General features: G+C 41.5%; 1 protein-coding gene across 1 annotated transcript; it reads right to left on the bottom strand.

Moving 5' to 3' along the window:
* Positions 1–579: 579 nt before the first annotated feature.
* On the bottom strand, positions 580–4,626 carry LOC141937899 (transient receptor potential cation channel subfamily M member 6-like). Its single transcript, XM_074856198.1, has 5 exons — positions 4,502–4,626; positions 3,989–4,202; positions 3,000–3,124; positions 2,056–2,227; positions 580–758 (listed from the first exon to the last, which is right to left on the bottom strand). The coding sequence occupies exons 1-5, from the start codon at positions 4,565–4,567 to the stop codon at positions 580–582; spliced, it is 756 nt and encodes a 251-aa protein (XP_074712299.1). The 5' UTR covers positions 4,568–4,626.
* Positions 4,627–23,554: the final 18,928 nt, after the last annotated feature.

Here is a 23,554-nt window from a genome sequence, read left to right as displayed (position 1 = left end):
TATAATTTTCATCAAGGTGGATTTAATAGAGCCTGCACCTGAGACTGCACTGGAGGTGACATGAAGAGTTACAGCTAGATGAGGATGATAGATCTGGGTTACCACTGGGTAAACCAAAGCCAAAGCATCTTAGTCCTCCTCCTACTCCAGTCTGAGGCTCCTACAGCAACTAACCCCAGCCCTAGTCTCAAAAGCTTTGTGCTGCCCAAGTCCAAGCCCACTTACAGAATACTGATAGCAGGAGAAAGGATTGAGTCAAAACCCAAACAGGCACTCTGGGTTCACCCAGCAGTGTTCCTTGCCAAAGTTGAGAAACATAGTAACTCAAAATAGCCAGAAGCTGTTTCTTTTTCTTCTTCAAAAAAGGCATACCAAATTTGGTAGAATAATTCTTTCAGCACTAGTTTACTAGGAAGGAAGAAACTCTGTTCTCACTTCACAGAAATAAAAGCCAGCAAAAGACCATGGCAGGGTCATTACTAGAAGCATTAGAAATTATCTCAGCAGTTTTGAGACAGGTTTTTTCAGGTGCCTTGCAATATATCAGACCAAGGAGGAGGAGAAGCATTATGCCACTACTCACCCTGTATCACCTGTGTGTTTGTGGGTAAAAGCCAGGATGTCTGCAGCTCTGCCAGTGCCCTCATAGACCACCACAGGGACAGCTGGGCTGGCCCTCACGTACTCCCACACCATTAGGATCACATTGGGGCCTCCTTCCACCACCAACCCAACTACGGGTACACCTTGGCCCATTCCTGTTTCAAAACACACCTAACCAGTTACAAACAGGTCTCAGCCACACAAAAAAATCAGCACATCTGATAAATAAACACTCATGAAGAAGTCTCATACATGGTTCAATAGAGGAAAACATGTCTTCACCATCTCTAATTTGACTTACACTTTTTAAGACTTTCACAGAACTTCTGAAACCAGATCAATAAGGCCATGAAAACCTCCTGATAAAATTGTAAGCGGCGCTAGCATTGGAAAGAAAAAACATCCTTCAGAATATCCCTCTGCTCTTTATGACAGCTCTTACATGCAAGGACATTGATGGTGTTTGAAATGTGGTCAGTAACCACTAGTTTACCTACACACAAAGAAAAGTAATCAGGCACTTCTTTAAAGACTTTCAAGTTTTACAGCAGCAGGGCAGGTTTTTTTAATAAACAGAAATAAATTTCAAATAAGATACAATAGAAGTGAAAAACAACAGAAAGTCTGACTTGCAAAAACTCATAGTAAGGAAAGACGTAAGAAGCGGAGTAAGAAGCTCTAACTATGAACACATTGAAAATTGGGTAAATTTCTATATTTGTAAATACTATAATGTGAGCAGATAAAGGAAACAAGGATTCAACATCATAACTCTGCTAATGTCTTTTTAATATACCTCAAGATTTAAATCACTAGGTAAGAGTGAACTTCCACAAATAATTTATACAATCTAGTGCATAAAAAGAAATACCTGTCTACACAATAAGTATTTCATTCATGATTTCTATACCATAACTTGATTACTGTATAGGCAAACAATGAAAGTTACACAATTTAACAAACATTGGGTGACAGCATTCCATTCCCAACGAGTCTTTGTTTCTGTACCAGAGGAGGTCACAGGCTTGAAATATAGAAGAGTGATGAGGATATAAGTAATGAAGAGGGTAAAAAGAATTCGTATTACATTTAATGTGACATTTTTTCCACCTAGAAAAATGCTAGAAAACTATCTAGTGCTGATACAAAGACCATGGAAAACTGCAAAGTGAGCAAATGCTCAATATTTAGTAAATAATCTGAGTCATTTAGGTGTGCCTATAACTGAAAAAAACAAAATGCGAGTTAGCCCAAAGGCATAATGCTTTTAAAAATGCTGTCCTTTTCATTTTCCTGATATTCAGAGTACAAGACACATGCAATTAATAACTTTCAACCTCAGTGAAATCTATGGCAAATGAAGACGTACAACATGTAACAGGAAATTTCAAGTACTTCCACAACTTTTAGGATAGGTTTTTCTGTCATAAAGCTGACCACAGCAGTACTCACTTGTGTGTATTTTTTGAAGTGATATGTACTTCTCCAAATTCCTCCTGAGCACCATTTCATTCCCATACTTGCCTACTGTCCCATCATCTGCCATTAGAAAATGAGAATGCATGCTGTTGAGGGTACTTAGCTTGCTGAGTGGATTACCAAGAGTCTGGTACAGGCAAACTACCTAAGAAAACCAAAATAAAAAGATCTTCAAAGAAACCAACAAAATATCACCATTTATGTTGCCTCTCTTGTATGTATTTCTTTATTACATTGTGATCTTCTGAGAGCCTCCATCACGCTTTTTGCGTTTCGGTTTTCATTTGATTCTTAACAGCAACAAAACCACAATTAATACCACCGAAAACATTGCTGATTAGTCTTCCAGTCTTTAGTCAGAGTCACTGCCTGCCTTTGTGTGCAACAGTTGAAACACAATGCCGTATTTTTCCTCGGTATATTCCCATTAAAAACATGTGAGCTACATTTATCAGGAATGATTTCACCTTACTTGGCAATTGTTTCTAGACAGTCATGTAGATTGTACCCTCACACTAGCGCTCACATAAAGTTCTAGTTTATGAATAAAAATCATGCATATTAATAGCCTTTTTGCATATAGCATTAACCTGATTGCTCATCCTGAATCACATGAATATAGAAATATATCATTTGCAGCCACAAGAGAATTGCCTAATTAATTACAAAATTTCAAAAAGTAATGGCAATTTCCTGTAAGGAAAGAAATATTTTAGAACTATTCATTTACATAAAAAAAGCAAAATACAGTGCCTGAACATGCCACAGAATTCTACTGCTGAGCAAAATCTAAGCCTTCATTACTGAGAAAAAATACCAGACCAGTGAAATGAAGCAAGCAGACAATAAAGTATGCAAGAAAGCTATAACATCCCCTGAACATGAAGGTTTCTATTATTTAAATGCGTCCAACTCACATCTTTTCCAATGAGATCCCTCTGGTTTTCAATGATACCCCATGGAGGAATCCCAACAGCACAGATCTTTCTCAGGTGTGGTGAGGCACGGCCTTTCAGTGCATCGCCCACATGCCTGGACACTCCTAAACAGATAATTAAATCATAATTTTTCTTCTACATTTGGAGACCTGCTACAGGACACCAATGAAAGGGTTTTCCATCATTTAATTTATTCTACAGTTATGTTTTAACCAGAAACAAACCATCCCACCCAACTTGTATATTTGACGTGCACCACAGGAATTGTAAGGCTTAAATGTAATGCATCAACGATTCAAACTCAACACATATTTCAAATTAATTTTTAATTAATAATACTCATATATGTTGCTAATTTCTACTCCATAAAACTTCACTATTTACATAAATGCTCAGAACAGTTCTCCTGTAAGGTCACCAGACTGAATAAAAGCTAAAGAAGTAAAACTTTCAGTTCTGTGGCTTACTGACTCCCTCAGCTTTGTAGAGTAGTCTAAAGGGAGTTTCAGCTACTAACATACTAATTAAAGGATTATTCAGATTCAAAACTTTCTTAATTATAAAACCCAAGTTAAACTCAGATTTGAAAACTGTTTCAAAAACACCAATCACAGTGCTCAGAACCTAAATATTTTAATGAAGCAGATAAAATTGACTGCAAATAAGTTCCAGTTATTTCCTATCAGTGTTTCTTATTAGATGCATAATACTCTGCTCTTTGATTTAAAAAAGAAAAAAAAAAAAAAAAAAAACAAAAAAACCCCAAAAAAACAGAATGCCTGTAAAGAGCAGAAGAATATAATGTTACTCTTTGAATTATTCATTGTTCCCTAAAGAAAGCTTCATTTTGTGCTAAAATACCACAAATTATCAAACAATTTCATTATATTTGCCCTAAATGTATATGCTTGTATGGCAGAGAAAGAACACCAGAGGAAGACTGAAACAAAGAAAAATAATTATACTACCGCTGTTGATGCCTTCTGTAATTATCCATGCTCCTGTAGTCTCAGCAGCCTTTACCAATCCCTTGCTGAAAACCTGCTTGACCTTTGAGGGAAGCTTGAAATTTTGAATGCCTCCATGAACAGAGATCACTAGCTTTGGCAACTCCATCTGCCATTCTTTAACCATGAGGTGCAACAGCTGATCCAAATTACTATCGTAAGAAAGTCTAATATACTGGAAGAAATAATAATGGGTAAAATAAACATCCTTTAATTACTCTCAGAGAAAAAGAGTTCTCAGCATTAATGATTAAAGATTTTGTGCAAGATTAGAACTTCCACACTACTGCTAACATGACAGCACAAAAATACATCAGTGAGCAATACAGACAGCAAGACAGACTATGCTTAATCACAGTGAAGTTCAACATAAGAATATCACACACACACTCTAACCTGACTTTTAGATTCCCCTGCCTTTCCTATGCTGAAATTATAAAAAGAAGTTGGACATATAAACCCAGCATCTCTTACCTTGGCATGGTAAGTGTGATCTCCATCTTGAAAATTGATTGTACCAAATGCATCCGTTGGACTCATCTTTGTGTGTTTTTGCACAGACCATTCTCCAGAATCTTTCTGTGGGGCAGACTGATAAACAGGCCAACTACAGTCTACTCCTGGGTGATCTCCAATCAGCCGTCCACAGCAACATCTCACATGAAGAAATAAAGAAATTATTTTATATCAGACACACTTGCAATGCATCTCCAGTATCTTCATCAGAATAGCCCAAATAACTTTTCTGCAAAGGATATTGTAGCTTTCTTACATGGTTTATAATAAAAATTAACTCAGCTGAAAAAAATCTCAACTATGGCAAAATGACATTGAATTAAATCATAAATATGTTTTGTTGTTTACAGAATTTGTTCTCTACCTGAGGAACACTAGTAGCAGTTGGGAGATTGGACTAAATAATCTTCAAAGGTACCTTCCAACCCAAACCATGCTGTGATTCTGTGTGATTCTGTAACAGTTTGAGAGTCCTGTATAGCCATTCTGACCAGAGCAATGCAGCTCAGATTTACTGGTATCAAATGTGACATTTCAGAGGAATATCTTATGACACCAAGGTTTTCCATGTTTCTTACCACAGGTTATTCTAGGTATTGACGAAAGATCTAAGAGCTACCATCATTAATTAGGGAGAGAGGAGCTACAGAGTCTAGAGAGCACTTCAGGGTGATCTTTATACTAACCCTTGGATGCCAGCAAAGTGAATATACCAAATAAATGAAGTGAAATGTTAAGGGAAATTTAGCAGAAGCCTAGTTAGCATTAAAGATTTGCAACTGCATGAATAATCCAGATTCCAAATTCAATCAGTATTACTGTCATACAGGCCTCAACAGGCTCCAGTCTCTTCTACAGGATTAACTTCAATGTAATTTATAGTGACATCTGACAGTCCAGTTTTCCTTTAGAGATTTCAAAAGTCAATATACCCTGGGAAATGGAGACAAATTCTTCCCTTTTACTCCTTTAAGAAACAAAACAGCCTTCAACAACCCAAACTCAATGACTGCCTCAGGACTCAGATGTATTACTTGTGGATCACAGGGCAGGTTAGATCTAAACATCTGCAAAACCCTGAAGAGGCACATTCAGAAACAGAGTTTTCTGTGGATATGAGTGAGAACTAATTGATGAAAGAGAAATAGATTTAAAATAACAAACAAACAAAAACAAATCCCAAAACAACCCTAAGCAAATTAAGCAAGTAAATTTCTTTAGAAAGGCACTTTCTGAAACCATGAAACTATGTTTGCACTCCAGTTTTTCAACACAGGCAAATTGCATTTGATTGATTCAATGCTCTGCAAAAGCAGACTGCAGAAGGAAGCCTCCCACACTCTTAATAACTCAATTAAACAATCTTATTCACTGGAGAATTAAAGAGATGCAGAACCCTAGCACTACAGAAAAGACTTGAGCTCTACTGTCACATGTATGATGTATGATGATGGTTAGCTAGAAGTCAGAAGACAATAGGGACTATCAAAAATGCTCAAATTTTTTCAAGCTACTTCAAAATGGATTAGCTAACCTGGACCACCTACACCTTTTCCCCAGCGGAGATAAATAGTAGGATATCACAGAAACCTAGGGACTTGCCAAAAAGAAGTCAGGTATGTGCTTACAACTGAATCCTGAAAAAATTAAGAGGAAATAATCTACCAGGGGAGGGGAAACCACACAGAGGGATTTTTACTGCAAAGTTACGCTAACCAGAAGTATTGTCCAGTCTGGCTCACTGCATGACTCCACAATCATCTGCACTGTGGTAGTGGCAGAAAGAAATCCAGGGATTAGCAGAGGGGGCACAGGAGCTGCTGAAACAAACTATTGATCTAGGGACCTCATTTTGATGACCTGAAAAGAAAAACCCATTGTAATTTTGCCTCCTCACAGGCAAACCAAGACAAACAAGGTCAAGGCTGATGAACTAAACAAAAAGTATCCAAGCTGGAACTTGGAGAATCAACCAGTCACACCAAGTCACATATATACAATTAAATTACTATTTCAGAAGACTGTGCAGGATCAACACAGATGGAAGATCATTGTTGACATCATGCTGTTAAATAACATGTGGACTCAAAATCCACACTCAGAGTCACTATAGAAACATACCTAAACTAAAAGTGTTTCAGAGCAATGTAACTGCAAAGCAGACAGCACAAGGGATGCAGATTTGGATAAAATTGGCCCACAAAGAGCACAAGGCTAATGACTGTATTTGTTTATGACTCTCCCCACATACCTCAAAGGAAGGACCAGAAGAAAGAGGCAGTTTTGATTTTATCATTAGTCTTTAGAGGACAAATTTCTCCACAGCTGAGCTATTATCCTCCTTGTGTCATTTTTTTCTGCTTACTTTTTGGGGAGAAGTAAGAGGGTAAGAGACAGCAAATGTCAGGAAAAAAAAAATTACCTTTAGATGAAAGATTATGAAAAACATAGATAATGTATTGTCCTTTAGTCCTGAAAATACCTTGTGGTCACTGTACTGCTCATAGAGTGGTCTCACATTAACAAGACCTTTTATCCAGGAGTCATTCCAAAAGACAGAGAACCAACAGCAATCCCAACTAAATACTACATTACCTTACATGGCTCACTTAGACACCACATTACACATTCTGAATCTGATTCAGCAAATACCAGCACTTGGAAGGACAGCACTGAAAAGCAATCAAGCTCATCATCAGTGGATTACGTTTTCTAAAATCTGAAATAATTTCAGCCCATCATCAAAGTATGAGCACAGAATGACTTATGTATCTCATACAATACTGTTCCATACAGGGTTACATCAGCAGTCCCTTCTAGAGCAGCAAGAGTCAGAGCAACCTGCCTTTTCAAAGCAGAGATTCTGTGGAAAGGAACTAACCATCTCACAAGACAAATCAGTGCAGGAACCTTGAAGCTGAGAGGCCCAATGAACACTGAACTGTTTTAGTAATTAACATCACTTGCACTACATACTTAATGTTTACATGTAAGTGAACCCAGAGGTGAACTGCACTCAGAACAGCTGATATGCTGAGTTGGCAGTGGAAGAACTGTACATAAACCTAACACACAGGTTTATCTTTTACTTTAGAGATTACCATAGCAAGAGGTATGAACGTAAAAGGACTGGTATTTCCCAAAGAGCTCATGCTCTGCTCCAAGCTGGCATGCTTGCTCTCTCTAGTCATCTAGCAGGAAGGGACAAGGTGCTACGGACTCCTGAGCTACCTGGGACATCAAATGCCAAGACGAAGAGGCTCTCAGGAAGGCTGAGGAAACCAAAGCAGAACATCACATACATCTGTTTGGTTTTTTTTTCTGTAATGTTCTGTGCTGTGTGCATAGTGACAGGGCTCAAGAAGGAGAGGAGCTATCAGCCAGGGATGACGGTTGAGTCATGATTGCTTGAGAGCACTTGACCCACACATGTCCCTGGGACCTTTCAGGTTGCACCCCAGCGTGCTGAGGAAAGTCAGCTCTCAAAGATCATGGAGATCAGGAAGGTCTCCAACAACTGGAGAAAGACAAATGTCACACCTGCCTTCAAAAAGGGCAAAAGCCAACCTGAGGAACCGCAGGCCAGCCAGCCTTCTGCCAGTCCCAGGTAAAATCAAGAAGCGAGACATCCTGGTGCCCATGTCTGAGCACAGCAGGGAGAAGACAGAGACAGGGAGATGTTCATAAGGATTTATCAAGGGTAGATCATGCCTGACCCACCAAACTGCCTTCTGTGACAAAATCATGCTGACAAGAGGAGAGCAGCAAATGCAACCTACCTTTGCTCTAGCCAGGCTTTCGGCACTGTCTCCCCAGTGTTCTTGTACCTGGGCTGGGACATTACAATCTGGGAGGGAGGACAGATTGATGGGTGGTGGGCTCACAGGGTTGTTCGGTCAGATGCTGCCTAGAGGTCAGTATCAGGCGGGGTCCCACAGGGTCTGTGCAGGGCCTGTTCTGTTCAGCATCTCCACCAGCAACCTGGAGGAGGGGATGGAGGGCAGATGCTGCCCCGGGGAGGAGGCAGCTCTGGGTGCTGGTGGGCAGCAAGCTGCGCTGGGGCCACCAGTGTGCCCAGGCAGCAACAAGGGCCAGTGGTGCCTGGGGTGGTGTGAGCAGGACATGGCCCTGAGAGACAGGGGAGGGCAGGGACTGTGGCCTCTGCTTGGTGCTTGTCAGTTTGGATCCCCAACACAGAAGAGACACCAGCAAACCAGAGGGACAGACAGTGGGGTTGCAGCCCTTCCCCTCCAAGAAGAGGCTGCGGGACCAGGGATGGTTCAGCTGGGAGGAGAGATGATTTCTGGGGCATCCAATAGCATTCCCAGCACTGATGGGAGGGGATGGAGAACATGCAGCCAGGCTCTCCACAGTGGTGCATGGCAGGAGGGAGAGAGGCAGCAGCACAGGGGAGGCTCAGGCTGAAGATAAGGAGAAGCCTCTTCCCTAGGAGGACAACCCAGCAGTGGAGCCGGGGCCTGACAAGGGTGGACTCCCTCTAGCCTTGCGGATTTCATGCCCTGACTGGGTGAAGTCCTGAGCAGCCCAGTCTGACCCTGCTCTGGGCAGGGGCTGGGACTGGAGACCTTCCCAGGTCCCTGCCAGTCTGAGTCATCTTGTGAGCCTATGGATATATCATATGCATTGATGCAAAGCATCTTTGCAATGACTTTACCTTCTTTGCCTCAAAGGCTCACTAAGCTACTAGTGAAGGAGGGAGCAATGTCAGTAACACAAAAGCAGACTCCTGGAAAAATCACAATTTGAGTGATAAGGGGCCTGGAGGGTCAACACTGAGGTAGAAGTAACTGCAGTAGCTGGATTACAAAATCTGGTGCCCTAGCAGGCAGCACTTTAGAGACTGTGTCCAAAATATATGCCTAAAAGGTCAGATATAGAGACAATTTGTTGAATGTAGAAAGTTGCAGAAGGTCAGCACCACATTCCTGAATATTCATGCAGTGAGATCAGTCTAGGTGCTGTCTGGGATGTGTTTGTGAGCACTGCACTGAAGAGTAGATAGAAGCCATTTCAACACCGGGGAAGCATGGACAAAGGTGCCAGTAAGTTACTCAAATTTGATTAGCAACTACTAAATGGAGTTATTCTACTTAGTATTAGCAAACAGTTGCATAACTCACTCATAAACTGCAAACCTTGGAAGGTCTCTGAAAGTAAGAAATCATTAACAGGTTTCATTTGCCCACAATATATTACAGTAGACATCAAGTACATTCCCATGACTTTTTGACTGTTGTGGAAAATCACAGATCTCAGGGGGCCCAAAACCTGTTTCATTGCTAATAAATACAATATAACCAGTTATAACACTCATGGAAAATTATTTCCCATTGTTAGGATCAGAAAAATATTCCTAGAAAAAAGCTCTGTGTACATCTTAAGATATACAAGAAGACAAGAACAGTTAACATTTGGGAAAATGTACTTGCAAGGTAATGGCTGACTGAAACTAATATCAGACATACACACACATTCTGCATATACAGCAGACTGATAAATAGGATTCACATGAATTTAAACAGCATGAAAATGCTTATCAAAAAGTGAAAGAAAAAACTACAAGATAAAAAAACACAAAAGTATGGGATGTCTTTACAGAGAAAGGTGAAAGAAAAAAACCAAACCCAATCCTGTGGGGTGCACATTTCCAGTTTCTCTTCCTCCCTCTCCCACTGCACATTCATGAAATTAAACAGTGTTTTATTAGGAGGCTGATTTGCTGGAAAGCTAATCTTGGTTTGGTTTTCCACCCTCACTTTTCATAACAATGAGCTGCCCAGATCAAATAAGAACACAGTCACTCTGTGGTGGGAAGGTGGAGGACTGCAGAACTGTAGTCTCTATTCAGACGGGATTAAATCACTATATTTTGAAGCACAAATTAACTTCAATTTGGATACCTACCTGAGTATCTGCAGGTTATCAAGAGGCATTAAAATCCTCCCTGCATTTCTACTTGAAGAACACCTGCAAAAATCTTTGAATCTCTATTCTTCTGCTCTAAAGCAAAATATACACATGACCATTCCCTGAGAGGGAGTTGACCCCTTCTGAACAGATGCATTGCAGATCATTTGCCTTACTTACAATGCCAACACCATTACATATATCTTTCCTTTACAGCAATGTGATTTCAAGGAGTAATTTATTTGTTTTTTGGAAAATGTGACTCTTGTTTCACTTAAATCTTAGAATCAAATTAAAATGTGAAATATTATTAAGAGTAAATAATCATGCTCATGCAACTGACAGGACTAGTTAGCACCAGCTTGCTAGTCACCCGTTATCAGAAACTCATTATTTTCTGTTGCTTCAGCCTTCAGAGGTCTTCAACACAAAACAAATATCAAGGAAAATTACAATTTTTATTCCAACAACTAATAATTTATTACAGTATCAAAACCTGTTTGGGAACGCAAGCTGAATGACAAATGCTGGATTGAAAACAACTAATTAATACAAGCCACAAAATATCAGCTGTCTGAAAAACCCACATGCGTTAAATTTTTGTTGCTTGCTTTTCCAAAAGGAGGGACTCAGAATGCCCACCGCAGAGAAGATAAAAAAACTTCAGAAAACCTCTTGTATGGGATGTTTCTATTACCCTCTTTCATAGAATGACACAATCATAGAACCATTTAGGTTGGAAAAGACCTTTAAGATCATCAAGTCCAAACCTAAACCTAAGACAGCCAAGTCCACCACTAAACCATATCCCTAAGTGCAACATGTACACATCTTTTAAATACCTCCAAGGACGGTCACTCAACCACTCCTTTGGGCAGCCTGTTCCAATGCTTGACAACCCTTTTGGTGAAGAAATTTTTCTTAATACCCAGTCCAAACCTTCCCTGGCGCAACCTGAAGCCATTTCCTCTCGTCCTATCACTTGGTACATGGGAGAAGAGACTGACATCCACCTCGCTACAACCTCCTTCCAGGTAGTTTTAGAGAGCAATAAAGTCTCCCCTCAGCCTCCTTTTCTCCAGACTGAACAACCCCAGTTCCCTCAGCTGCTCCATGTAAGACTTGTGCTCCACACCCTTCACCAGCCTCGTTGCCCTTCTTTGGATGCACTCCAGCACCTCAATGTCTTTCTTCTAGTGAGGGGCCCAAAAATGAACACAGTAATCGAGATGCAGCCTCACCAGTGCCAAGTACAAGGGGACAATCACTTCGCTAGTCCTGCTGGCCACACTATTTCCGATACAGGCCAGGATACTATTGGCCTTCTTGGCCACCTGGGCATGCTGCTGGCTCATATTCAGCCGGCTGTCAATCAACACCCCCAGGTCCTTTTCCCACCAGGCAGCTTTCCAGCCACTCTTCCCCAAGCCTGTAGCATTGCATGGGGTTGTTGTAACTCAAGTGCAGGACCGGGCACTCAGCCTTGTTGAACCTCATACAGTTGGCCTCAGTCTATCAATCCAGCCTGTCCAGATCCCTCCGTAGAGCTTTCCTTCTCTCAAGCAGATCAACACTCCCACCCAACTTGGTGTCGTCTGCAAACTTACTGAGGGTGCGCTCAATCCCCTCATCCAGATCATTGATAAAGAGATTAAACAGAACTGGCCTCAATAGTAATCCCAGGGGAACACCACTTGTGACCAGCCACCAACTGGATTTAACTCCATTCACCACAACTCTTTGGGCCCGGCCATCCAGCCAGTTTTTTATCCAGCGAAGAGTATGCCCATCCAAGCCACGAGCAGCCAGTTTTGCCAGGAGAATGCTGTGGGAAACAGTGTCAAAGTCTAGGTAGGCAACATCCACAGCCTTTCCCTCATTCACTAGGTGGGTCATCTTGTCATAGGAGATCAGGTTAGTCAAGCAGGACCTGACTTTCATAAACCCATGCTGACTGGGCCTCATCACCTGGTTGTCCTGTACATGCCGCATGACGGCACACAAGACGATCTGCTCCATAACCTTCCCCTGCACCAAAGTCAGACTGACAGTCCTTTAGTTCCTCAGATCCTCCTTCCAGCCCTTCTTGTAGATGGGCATCACATTTGCTCACCTCCAGTCAACTGGGACATCCCCAGTTAACCAGGACTGCTGAGATATGATTGAAAGTGTCTTGGTGAGCACTTCCACCAGCTCCCTCAGTACCCTCAGGTGGATCCCATCTGGCCCCATAGACTTGTGTGTGTCTAAGTGGTGTAGCAGGTCACTAACCATTTCCCCTTGGATTACAGGGGCTTCATTCTGCTCCCCTTCCCTGTCTTCCAACTCAGGGGTCTGGGTATCCTGAGAACAATTGGCCTTACTGTTAAAAACCGAGGCAAAGAAGGCACTAAGTACCTCAAGCCTTTTCCTCATCTTTGCCACTATGCTTTCCCCCACATCCAATAAAGGATGGAGATACTCCTTAGCCCTCCTTTTGTTGTTAATGTACTTATAGAAAAAAATTTTATTGTCTTTTACAGCAGTAGCCAGATTAAGTTCTAGTTGGGCTTTGGCCCTTCTAATTTTCTCCCAGTATAACCTTACAACATCCCTGTACTCCTCCTGAGTGGCCTGCCCCTTCTTCCAAAGGTCATAAACTCTGGGTTTTTCCCTGAGTTCCAGCCAAAGCTCTCTGTTCAGCCAGGTCGGTCTTCCCTGCCAGCTCATCTTTCAGCACATGAGGACAGCCTGCTCCTGCGCCTTTAAGATTTCCTTCTTGAAGAATGTCCAACCTTTCTGGTCCCCTTTGCCCTTCAGGACTGCCTCCCAAGGGACTCTGTCAACCGGCCCCTAAACAGGCCAAAGTCTGCCCTCCAGAAGTCCAAGGTAACAGTTCTCCTGACCCCCTTACTTCTCTGAGAATCAAAAACTCTATCATTTCATGATTGCTATGCCCAAGATGGCCTCCATCCATCACATCACCCACAAGTCCTTCTCTGTTCACAAACAGCAGGTCCAGTAGGGTGCCTTCCCTAGTTGGCTCACTCACCAGTTGTGTCAGGAAGTTATCTTCCACACGCTCCAGGAACCTCCCAGACTGTTTCCCCTCTGCTGCACTGTATTTCCAGCAGACATCTGGCAAGTTGAAGTCCCCCACAAGAACAAGGGCTAGCAATCGTGAGACTTCTCCCACCTGCTTACAGAATATTTCATCTGCCTCTTCATCCTGGTTAGGTGGCTTATAACAGACTCCTACCACGATCTCTGCCTTGTTGGCCTTTCTCCTGATTCTTACCCATAAACACTCAACCCTATCGCCACCATCATTAAGCTCTAGACAATCAAAACACTCCACAACATAAAGGGCTACCCCACCACCTCTCCCTTCTTCCCTACAGCTTCTGAAGAGCTTCTAGCCATCCACTGCAGCACTCTAGTTGTGTGAGTCATCCCACCATGTTTCCGTGACAGTAACCATATCAGTTTTCCAGCTGTGCAATGGCTTCCAACTTCTGTTTGTTGCCCATGCTGTGTGCATTGGTGTAGATGCACTTCAGGTGGGCTACTGATCCCACCACCTTTTTTGGGGGAGAAGCCCTAATTCCTACGTAACCATTCTCAGGTGCTTCCACAGTTTCTAACACATCAATAACTCTTGCATCTTTGCTGCTGCACGGATCTCCATCCCCTACCTCCACTGAGATAACAGACTGAAGGACCTCACTAGCACACCATCCCTCAAACATTGGCATGCTGTCCCCAGGCTTATCTCTAGCAAGCCTGGTTTTATCCCTTTCCCCCTTCAAATCTAGTTTAAGGCTCTGTCAATGAGCCCTGCTAACTCCTGTGAAAGATCCTTTTCCCCCTTTAAGACATATCCCATCTGTTGCCAGCAGGCCCAGTGTCACATAAACTGACCCATGACCAAAAAATCCAAAATTCTGCCAGTGACACCAGGCTCAGAGCCAGGTATTGATCTGCTGGCTCTTCTTGTTTCTTTCCTCATCATTCCCTGCAACCAGAAGGATAGAGGAGAACACTGCTAGTGCTCCTGATCCCTTAACCAGTTGTCCCAAGGCCCTGAAGTCTCTCTTGATTGCCCTTGGACTTCTTGTTGCAATGCCATTGTTGCCTACCTGAAAAATCACTAATGGATAATAATTCAAGGGCCATACCAGGGTAGGAAGCTTTCTCTTCACATCTTTAACCCAGGCCCCAGGGATTCAGCAGAATTACCTAAGAAGTGGGTCTAGTCTGCATATTGGGCCTTCTGTTCCCTTCAGAAAGGAATCTCCTATGACAATGACCTGTCTTTTTTTCTTTATGGAAGCAGTTTTGACACAGGGCATAGGTCGATTTAACGTTGGTGACACCTCCAAGCTAGATGAACCACCATCCATGTTATTGTTCAGTTCCACTTGCAGAGCCTCATACCTATTACGGCATCTGGGAAGGTGGGAGGCGCGCCTGCTGCGCCAGACAGGAACTTGTCACCATTTGCCCCTACCCCTTAAGTCACTAGGGCCAGCCAGGAGGAGAGAGGACAGGGAATAGTCTGTATCATGTGTCCTGTCTGCCTGTCAGGCCTGTCCCAGGGAAGGTGGGGTATGATTGCAGCAGTCTCTCTCACACTCCCTGGCACTCCTCAACCTATCCACCCCCCTCCTGGAGCTCTGTCCCTACGCAGTGGAGCTCCTCTCCCCAGGCACACCCCCTACAGCAGTGCTCACTGCTGCCAGCCAGTGCTGACATCAGCGCAGGGCCCACCCTGCAGCCTGGCACTGGGGTGCCAGCATCTTCCCATTGCAGCTCTGTCATGGCAGGTGCAGAGCTCAGAGCAGCCATGGCCTTCTGCCCAGTGGAAACTGTCAGTCCATGGTCAAGCTGGCAGAGCTTCAGCACCCTTCCTGCTCACACTCTCTGAGGGCTTCTGTTACACGTGTGGGGGTCTTGGCCGCCATTGCTCCTGCCCCAGCCAGGTCCCACCAGCCACTGTGGAGGCTCTACCAGCTCCCTAGAGCTTCCCCTGACTCAGGAAACCCCCTGCGCACCATGCTGGAGTGCTCCGCCATGAGTCCTGGTGGTGCCGGCCACTGAGTGCAGCTTCGATTACACCTCATTCCTCTCCCTTCATTTTCGTTCTTCCTTTTTCCATAATTCTTACTGTTGTCTATTGCTTTCATCTCACTCTCCTTCACCCACGATACAGCTGGAATTGTCTCCCATTTAAGGCACACTTCCACTTTTCATTCCTCAGCAGAAGATTAAGACAAACTCATCCACACAAGAAGATATTTGGATAAAATTTTCTACTGCAAGTAAATTAAAGGCTATCATACAATTTCTTTTACCCAGATTTATGCTAAACATTCTCCAGCACACCCCCAGAAATGCAGCTCTGACAATATATGAGGAAGCATATTTTTGATGTCATTACTTCCTTGACTAGGAATGACTATAACTAACTTTAGGTCATTATAAAAATCATAGATATATATTTATGCATTCTTACCTGATTAAATTCTGGCACACCTGGCATCCTGCAGGACACCTGTGATACAAGATGGATAATTAATACGTGTTTCTATAAAAGAAAACATCCGTAATAGTATTCATAAAGTGTCGATTCACCTGTGAAAAAAATCTCATCAACAGCATTAAAGGCTGTGTTCTTCTGCACTCACCCCTGGAAGATGTACTAGGTAACTTCAGTGATTTGTCTGGCATTTTACATGTCAGACTGTATGTCAAATCTGCATTTCATAGATGAGTTATCTATCTTATCTACTCTACACTATCCATGTGTTCAAAACAATATGTTCAAAATTACAAGCTTACATCCTCAGAATCTGATCTCACTGAGTTTATTTAGGCAACGCCATCCACTAGATACACAATCTGGAATGCCTAATTGTTTGCTTTCTCAGGTCCTAAAACACAGGTTGAGGATTTGATCTTTTCCTTACTCTTTTCACACTCCACACCAGTCTGAGCAGAAACTTCTATCCCAGAAGACTCAGCAGCAGGCATTATTGTCAGGAAGGGAAAAAACGGTGGTACAGTATTAAGAATTCCTGTGCTGCAGTAACTCCATGTAACTGAATCTCTCAGCTGGATGGCATACCACACTTTTGGTTACTGGACTGAGAGCAACACATCTAAAAAGCCTAGGAAGGCCAATTATTGCCAATTTCTAATTCAAATGAACAGCATCATTTAAAATGTACTGGTGACATCCATCAAAACATCTATGAAAGCATCTACGAAAACCCACAAACACCAGCAACCACCAACCAGGGCACTGCAAAACTGCAAACAATTTCATCCAAGCTACAGACAAGACCCATAAAAAAATATTCTGATTCTTTCTAAATTTAACAGAAAGAAAGTGAAATTCATTGTTTTACCTGTGAGGATCTTTGGAACTAGGAATGATGTGTGCACATTCTCTTTTACTGAAGACCTCTTCAATCCAAGATTTGGGGGACTGAAAAGACATTTCAAACATCGTTGTATTCCTGAACTTAAGAACATCATGCCAAAAATTGCACTATAATGTCTACATTGCTCTATACTCATAACACGTAACTCAGAATGATTCCCATCACAATGTTAGATGAAACCATAGTTAGATGAACTATAAGCTGAAGCTACAGCTCTGAACAGTCCTAGCCCTTCATGGCCAAGCTTTACACAGCTCCACAGAAAAATCAATATTAAAATGTATTCCCACCCTTCACTGATAAACATGAAAATTATTTAGAGGATCTGTCAAACACAAGTAATAGAGGAAGTGGTAAGGATGAATCAGAACTGCTTAAAGGACTGCACTTCCCTTCTGCCAGAAGACTAGCAAATTGCAATCTTACTAAAGCTGTAAATGTCAAGGGAATATTTTATTTTTACGTGAAAGAGACAGTTGATTCCTTCGTTTATTATTCTTAACAGAGTTAAGGACAGATTCATCCTAGTTGCATGTTTGCTGAACTAGGAATACAGTGAAATGCAAAAGCAGGGAGCAAAGACTTAGACCTAGCACTTACAAGTGCATGTCAGGTGGGTTTTTTCCACTAGCCTCCTGGGGCACTGTGAAAACTGTGTCAATGAAGCCTGTTGCAGCCAAGAAAACTGAACAGTCACTGTGGTACACAGATTTTTTTTCAAAGAATCTCACTGGGAGTCTTTGAACCTTTTCTCTTCAGGTTTATCAAGACGAAACTCCCTGAAAGGAATGATAGGTTTTGGATGCTGAACTTTGAAATGTCTGGGACTGAATTTAGTAAATACTGGAAGCAAAGGATTTTTTTTGTCATCAAAGGGAACTACCCCATAATGAAACATGCAGTGGACAGATATTTTACCATAAAGAGTAAATACAATTACACTGATCATTATTGTCTTACTGTTTCTCATGTTCATCTCACTCTCTGTCTACTGTTGTCTACCTTATACATAGACAGCAAGTTCTTTAGGACAGGGCACAGTAGAGTCCTGGTTTATGATTAGGCATACAAAGCAAACAGTAATCAAATAATACACATTGACTCCTTATCCGCTCCTCGTGATTATTCCTCTGCAAAATGTCTACTTTTGTAGAGGAATACTTATGGTAAGTCCTTGTCGCTATACTTGTTTGCAAAACATGTCTTTCATACAATGACTTAGAAAATAATTCAATTCATAAGAATGCCAATAATTCGACTTATTAAGAGTACTGCTGGGAGCATTTTATGGATGGAGTTCAGCAATAATTCTTATAAAAGAGAATACCTCTCTTTTATCTCCTGAATGGAATTATGATCCTTAATAAAGCAGGCCCATTTGAGGTATTTTTACTTCAGCTTCACATCCCAAAACACCCCTGGCATAATCTCCCAGCTAGTCACACAGTTATGCAGGGCCATGAGCTCCCTGAGTGAACTACCAACTTGTCTGCAGCTGGGGACCCAGCTTCCACCAAGACTAATGGGAGTCCTACCTTTGGTTTTAATGTACTCTGAAACAGCACACACCCCCACGCCCCCACACCCCCCACCCCCCCCCCGCCCCCCGCCGACAAAGATGAAAGAGATCATTAAAAAGCAGTTTGCTGGTATTGGTGTGCGTGTGTATTCTTCTGGGAGCAACTAATTGAATTGTGTCTGGTTAAGCTTTGAATGAAGGTTACTCCTTCATCGTGTGGAGCATGGAGGATCCTCAGGGCTGGACAGAGCACAGGCATGCAAGAAAATTAATTATTGTAGAAAGAGACCTACTGAAGACAATGTGCAAACATTCAATCCAGACAAAAGCCTTGGAAACAGTGAAGCTAATTTCATTACCTGAGGGCAGGCACACACTCTCAAAAATCTTTTGGCAGTATTCTCGTTAGTAATCATTGCTGTTTCGTACTTCCTAAACCATTTTATTCTAGTTGTTTGAGCTACCAAGCAAAACAGTGAAATGTTTCTCATATTAAAATACTCTGGGACTTTGATTTTTCTGAAACCCATTAATATTTCTGGTAACTGGTTTTCAATCAGAACTAGGGAACAAAGAATCTTTTTATGTTATGGGGTGCCCTGGATAAAAATGAACTTTACTGAAGTTTTCCTTAACGGGAAAGGGTGTGACAGAATCACCAAGAGGTTGACAAGTCTTACAGCATTTGCTGAGGTGACATGTTCAGCCCTGTGAGAGAAGAACATCCAACTACTGTCACCTTAATTTAGTAAGAGCACTAGTAGTTCAAAGTAATTTTCACAGAATCACAGAATCATCTAGGTTGGAAAAGACCTTGAAGATCACCTAGTCCAACCATTAACCTAACACTGTCCATTCTCAATTACACCATATCCTTAAGCACTATGTCAACCCTACTCTTAACACCTCCAGGGATGGGGACTCCACCACTGTCCTGGGCAGCCCATTCCAATGCCTAACAACCCGTTCTGTAAAGAAATACTTCCTAATATCCAGTCTAAACAGAATCACAGAAACATTTAGGTTAGAAAAGACCTTGAAGATCAAATTTTGAGCAAGCTGTTGGCATTGCACAGTCTCAGGTAGCTTGCCTTAAGCTACTTCACCTCAAGCATGACATATTCTGGAAATCAAGCGTTATCCAGGTATCTTTCCAGATATACAGCCCAGTGTAACAGGGAAGCTTGCATCAGTCTAGGCACCAGCAGCAAAATGTGCTTGCCAGCTGAGCAAGGCACTGGCACTCAGCTAATCGCTATGTGAATACACTTGAAAAGGGGCATCGAAGCTTTTATCTCCAAAGCTCAGTGTTCCTCATCATAAAATAACACGATACAAGATAAAACACAAATCAATAATTTTGAAGGGAGGAGAGATCATCTGGTACAGAACAGCTGTTGGGTGTGTTTATTTAAAACCAAAATATAACTTACAGCCCTCAGTGATGGCAATACACTGTGTAAATTGAAGCTACAACATCTAATACGGATGATGAAAAGACTTATTCTCTACTATCAGCTTTTTGAACATCTAAGCTGTCTCCTAAAAAACACCTTGTTTTAGAAAATTAACTTGTTTTAGATTTTGAAGGGTGGTTGGGAGTTAGGACAAAAATATCAGTGCTTAAAATTCTTGATGTTTTGTATATCCTTTTCCAATCTGATCCAAAAGCACCTGTGTTTTTCTGCAACTGAGGCAGTAAGGGCAGTGACTGACACATGCCACAGCTGATCAGGCCACTCAAGTCATAGCAGGTCAGGCTCATAGTCCAGCAAAGACAATGGAAAAAAAACACTATAGCTTCGGGTCACACGCCATGAATCTAACCTTGCTACCGCAGAGGTCATTGACAAAATTCCCATTTTTTTTCAGATGAACAAGATCACTATGAAATTTATTTGACCTTTGAATCTCGAAGCACCAAGGATGCACCCCACCCACTGGCATAGACTACCACAGCACAACACTCATATCTGTTAACTCCACTTCAGCATTCTCAGTAAACAGGACTGAAAACAACATTTCAAAGTGCAATTGATACAATACTGGGAGTTTTTACCCTGCCCTGTATAGTATCTTCCCATACAGATATTTCAACATTAATCTTTACTTATTTACATAAAGAGTTTGACAGTGTTGCCTATGCTGCACTTTCACCTCCTTGCTTCCTGTAATTTTTACATTTTAAAAAAGCAGTACTTAGATAGCATATCATCTGTATAAGATCCTGATGAAGCCTGTAACTTTAACATTTATTTTCATCTCAAATAATAAACATGTGAGTATAGCAAAAAAAAAGTCCACCACTTAAAAATATATGGTTTGAAATTCCAATCAGTCATAAAAAAAAATAAAATACTTGACTGTATCACTGTATTTCATCTTGTGAAGCATAAATTTCAAAACTGAAATGTTGTGACACACAACACATTTAGCATTATTAATTCCACATAAGGTGAAATCTTCACTTAATATGTAAAATTTATACCATAATGATAACATTAATTTCTTAATCCAAGCCTTTACTTAAGGTTTCTAAGCTAATTGTATAATTAGGAAAAGGGTTTTTGATTACAGTTATGCATAACTTCAGGGCTGGGCAAGTGAAAATAAAAAGAGGAGACCTCTGAATGGCTGTTTGTCCTTGGTCCCTAGCTTTGTAAAAGAGCTCTGTAACATGTATATCTCCTTTCATAAAACTCTGGCTAACATTTTGAAACTGTCATCATTTAATTAAACTTCAACAACAAATTAAAATTTCTCCCGTCAACACACTGAGGTACATATACCTCAGCCAACATCAACCCATATCCTTTCTACCACCAAACCCTAAAGGAGCCGAAAATATACCAACATGTTCATTCTGACTGGCAAATTTCTGTTCTGATATACAGAGGACCTGAAGCCAAGTTTAGATTGCAATTTTCCTTCCAGAAAGTCCTGAGACCTTTTTTTGGGAGTTTTGCCTTCTCATTTCTCACCAGTCTGAGGATTAGGATTGCTGCTTAAACTTCCCTGCCACAGAAGAGGCTTTGGAGATTTCTAGACTGATTTAGTCAATGGAGAGTGGCTAGAGTTTGCCTCTGAAATTTAAGGCACATGAGTAGTTTTTAGAAAATTGTTTTTAATCACTTCTCCAGTATCTTTAATGTCCGAGATTCTTGCATAGTATGGTATTACAGAGACGCTGTCAGGTCAAATTTGGTTAAACCGGAGTAATGTTCAAAATTAAGGTTTCCAGGAGGAAAAAAAGAGATGACAGCAAAACACCTGCACCACTCATTTCTTTCAAATCACTGCTGACAGGGAGTGAGAGAAGACAAAACCTAAAAACAGCCTAGCACTGAAGTAATCTGTACTCCAAAATCTGGGTGTGTCACCAGCAAGGTGAGTGACCATGCCACCATCTCGCCAGGGTCACTGAGCAGGTACGCAGCGCTTGGCTCACCAGTCTCAGAGGATGGGGCAATGCAGCGCTGTGATCGCCTGCTGTACTGGTGCCTGCACTGGTTTCACCACCCACCCATCCTGTGCAAATGGGTGAATGCTTCCATTTTTGCTGCTGCTTTCTTCCGCCCCAACCCACCCCAGCCCCTCGTAAAGGATTTGACAGAGTCAAAGCCTTTAGGTGCACTGCACTAACTAAGCACTGATATAAGCAGGGGCTAACATGTGTTTGTCTTGCTCTGGAATTAGCTTTATTAAACCAAGATCCACAGGAAACATTCAGTCCCTTCAAGACCAGACAATAAGCACTGTTCATTGGTTGAGTACCAAACTCAGGCAAACTAGGTGACACTGCCAATACTAAGCAAAATTTTAGTACCATTAGCTGTACTTATGTCTCCTTTGGGGTGAAAGGCACAGATACACATATTTTCTAACGAAACAGCATGCAGCTCTGGACACCGTTCAATTCACTGCAAAAGGAAATTAAAAGGCACACATCTCTGTGTCAGAATAATTTCATCCATTATTGAAATATAACAATTTATTGGACAAAACAGCTGAAACTGCCTTTAATGATACATTGTAGATCCTGACAGGGGCAGATAATGAGAAATCATGTAATAACTAGCCAGTTTAAGTGACAGGTTAGTTCACTTAGGCAAAGTACAGTTGTGCTGGCAACTAGCCAGAACAATCAAGTTAGAAGTCGCTTACCGGAACTGCAACAAATTTGTACTGATAACAGAGAGCAGTAATTTCTATCTTGTGTCTTAGCCAAAACACTACCTCAAGAGCTGAGAACTGCTACCATACCTCAGCCCTGCACACACTGAATCCACTACACGCAATCATTTTTCTATGTCACTTCTCAAGAATCTGGGTTTTCCTAAAGATCTAACTATTAGAGCCAATATTTTTGCATTGCTGAGCAGATTTGGCAGAATCTTAGGGAAAAAAAAAAAAAAAAGAAGTATGGTTAGACATCATATAACACTTTTTCCAGTTAAGAAATTATTTGTTACCCTCAAAATGATGAGATGAAAGCAAATACTCATTAAATAGCAACAGATAATTCTGGGACTAATAGATTTGTCTCAGAACTCCAGTATACTTATGCAGTACCTGTAAAGAATCTTTACTACTGATGGCAAGAATTAGAAATACCCAAAAGATCCAAAACTGATTTTCAGTGCCTGTGAAGGAGGGAGACACCATTTTCAGGTGAAAGCATACCTGTGAAAAGATGGTGTAGTGCAGCACATGACCAATCCTTATTCAAATACACCATGAGGGAGGGAAAGAACTTCCCCTTATTACAAACACTGCAAGCATCCAGCCTCCATGTTCAGTAGTGTCCTAAAATATCTTAAACCTTTTTAAAAATTAACTACGCATAGAGCAAGTCAGTTGCAAGAACACTAGGTACCTGAAATGAAGCCGGAGTTCTTTTAAGCTAACACTCCCGACTATTTCACAAGAGTTCTGCCTACAAGCACATTAGTACTTCTTGAACCCTTGCCCCTGGAAACTCTTTCTGAGCTATAAAAGCTAAGGTAAACTTGCAGGTATCATCATGTTATGCATAATAATTCTTAAGTGAAAAACAGGACTTCAGCAGTATTTCTGCATCCCATTGCAACTGGTAAATTACTGCCAGCATTGAAGAGATTTCCAACTTAACAGGTTGTC

The sequence above is a fragment of the Strix uralensis genome, chromosome Z, assembly GCF_047716275.1.
Source record: "Strix uralensis isolate ZFMK-TIS-50842 chromosome Z, bStrUra1, whole genome shotgun sequence".
NCBI classification, from domain to species: Eukaryota; Metazoa; Chordata; class Aves; order Strigiformes; family Strigidae; genus Strix; species Strix uralensis.
Note: the sequence above shows the minus strand (reverse complement) of the source record. Positions and strands in the feature narration are given on the sequence as shown.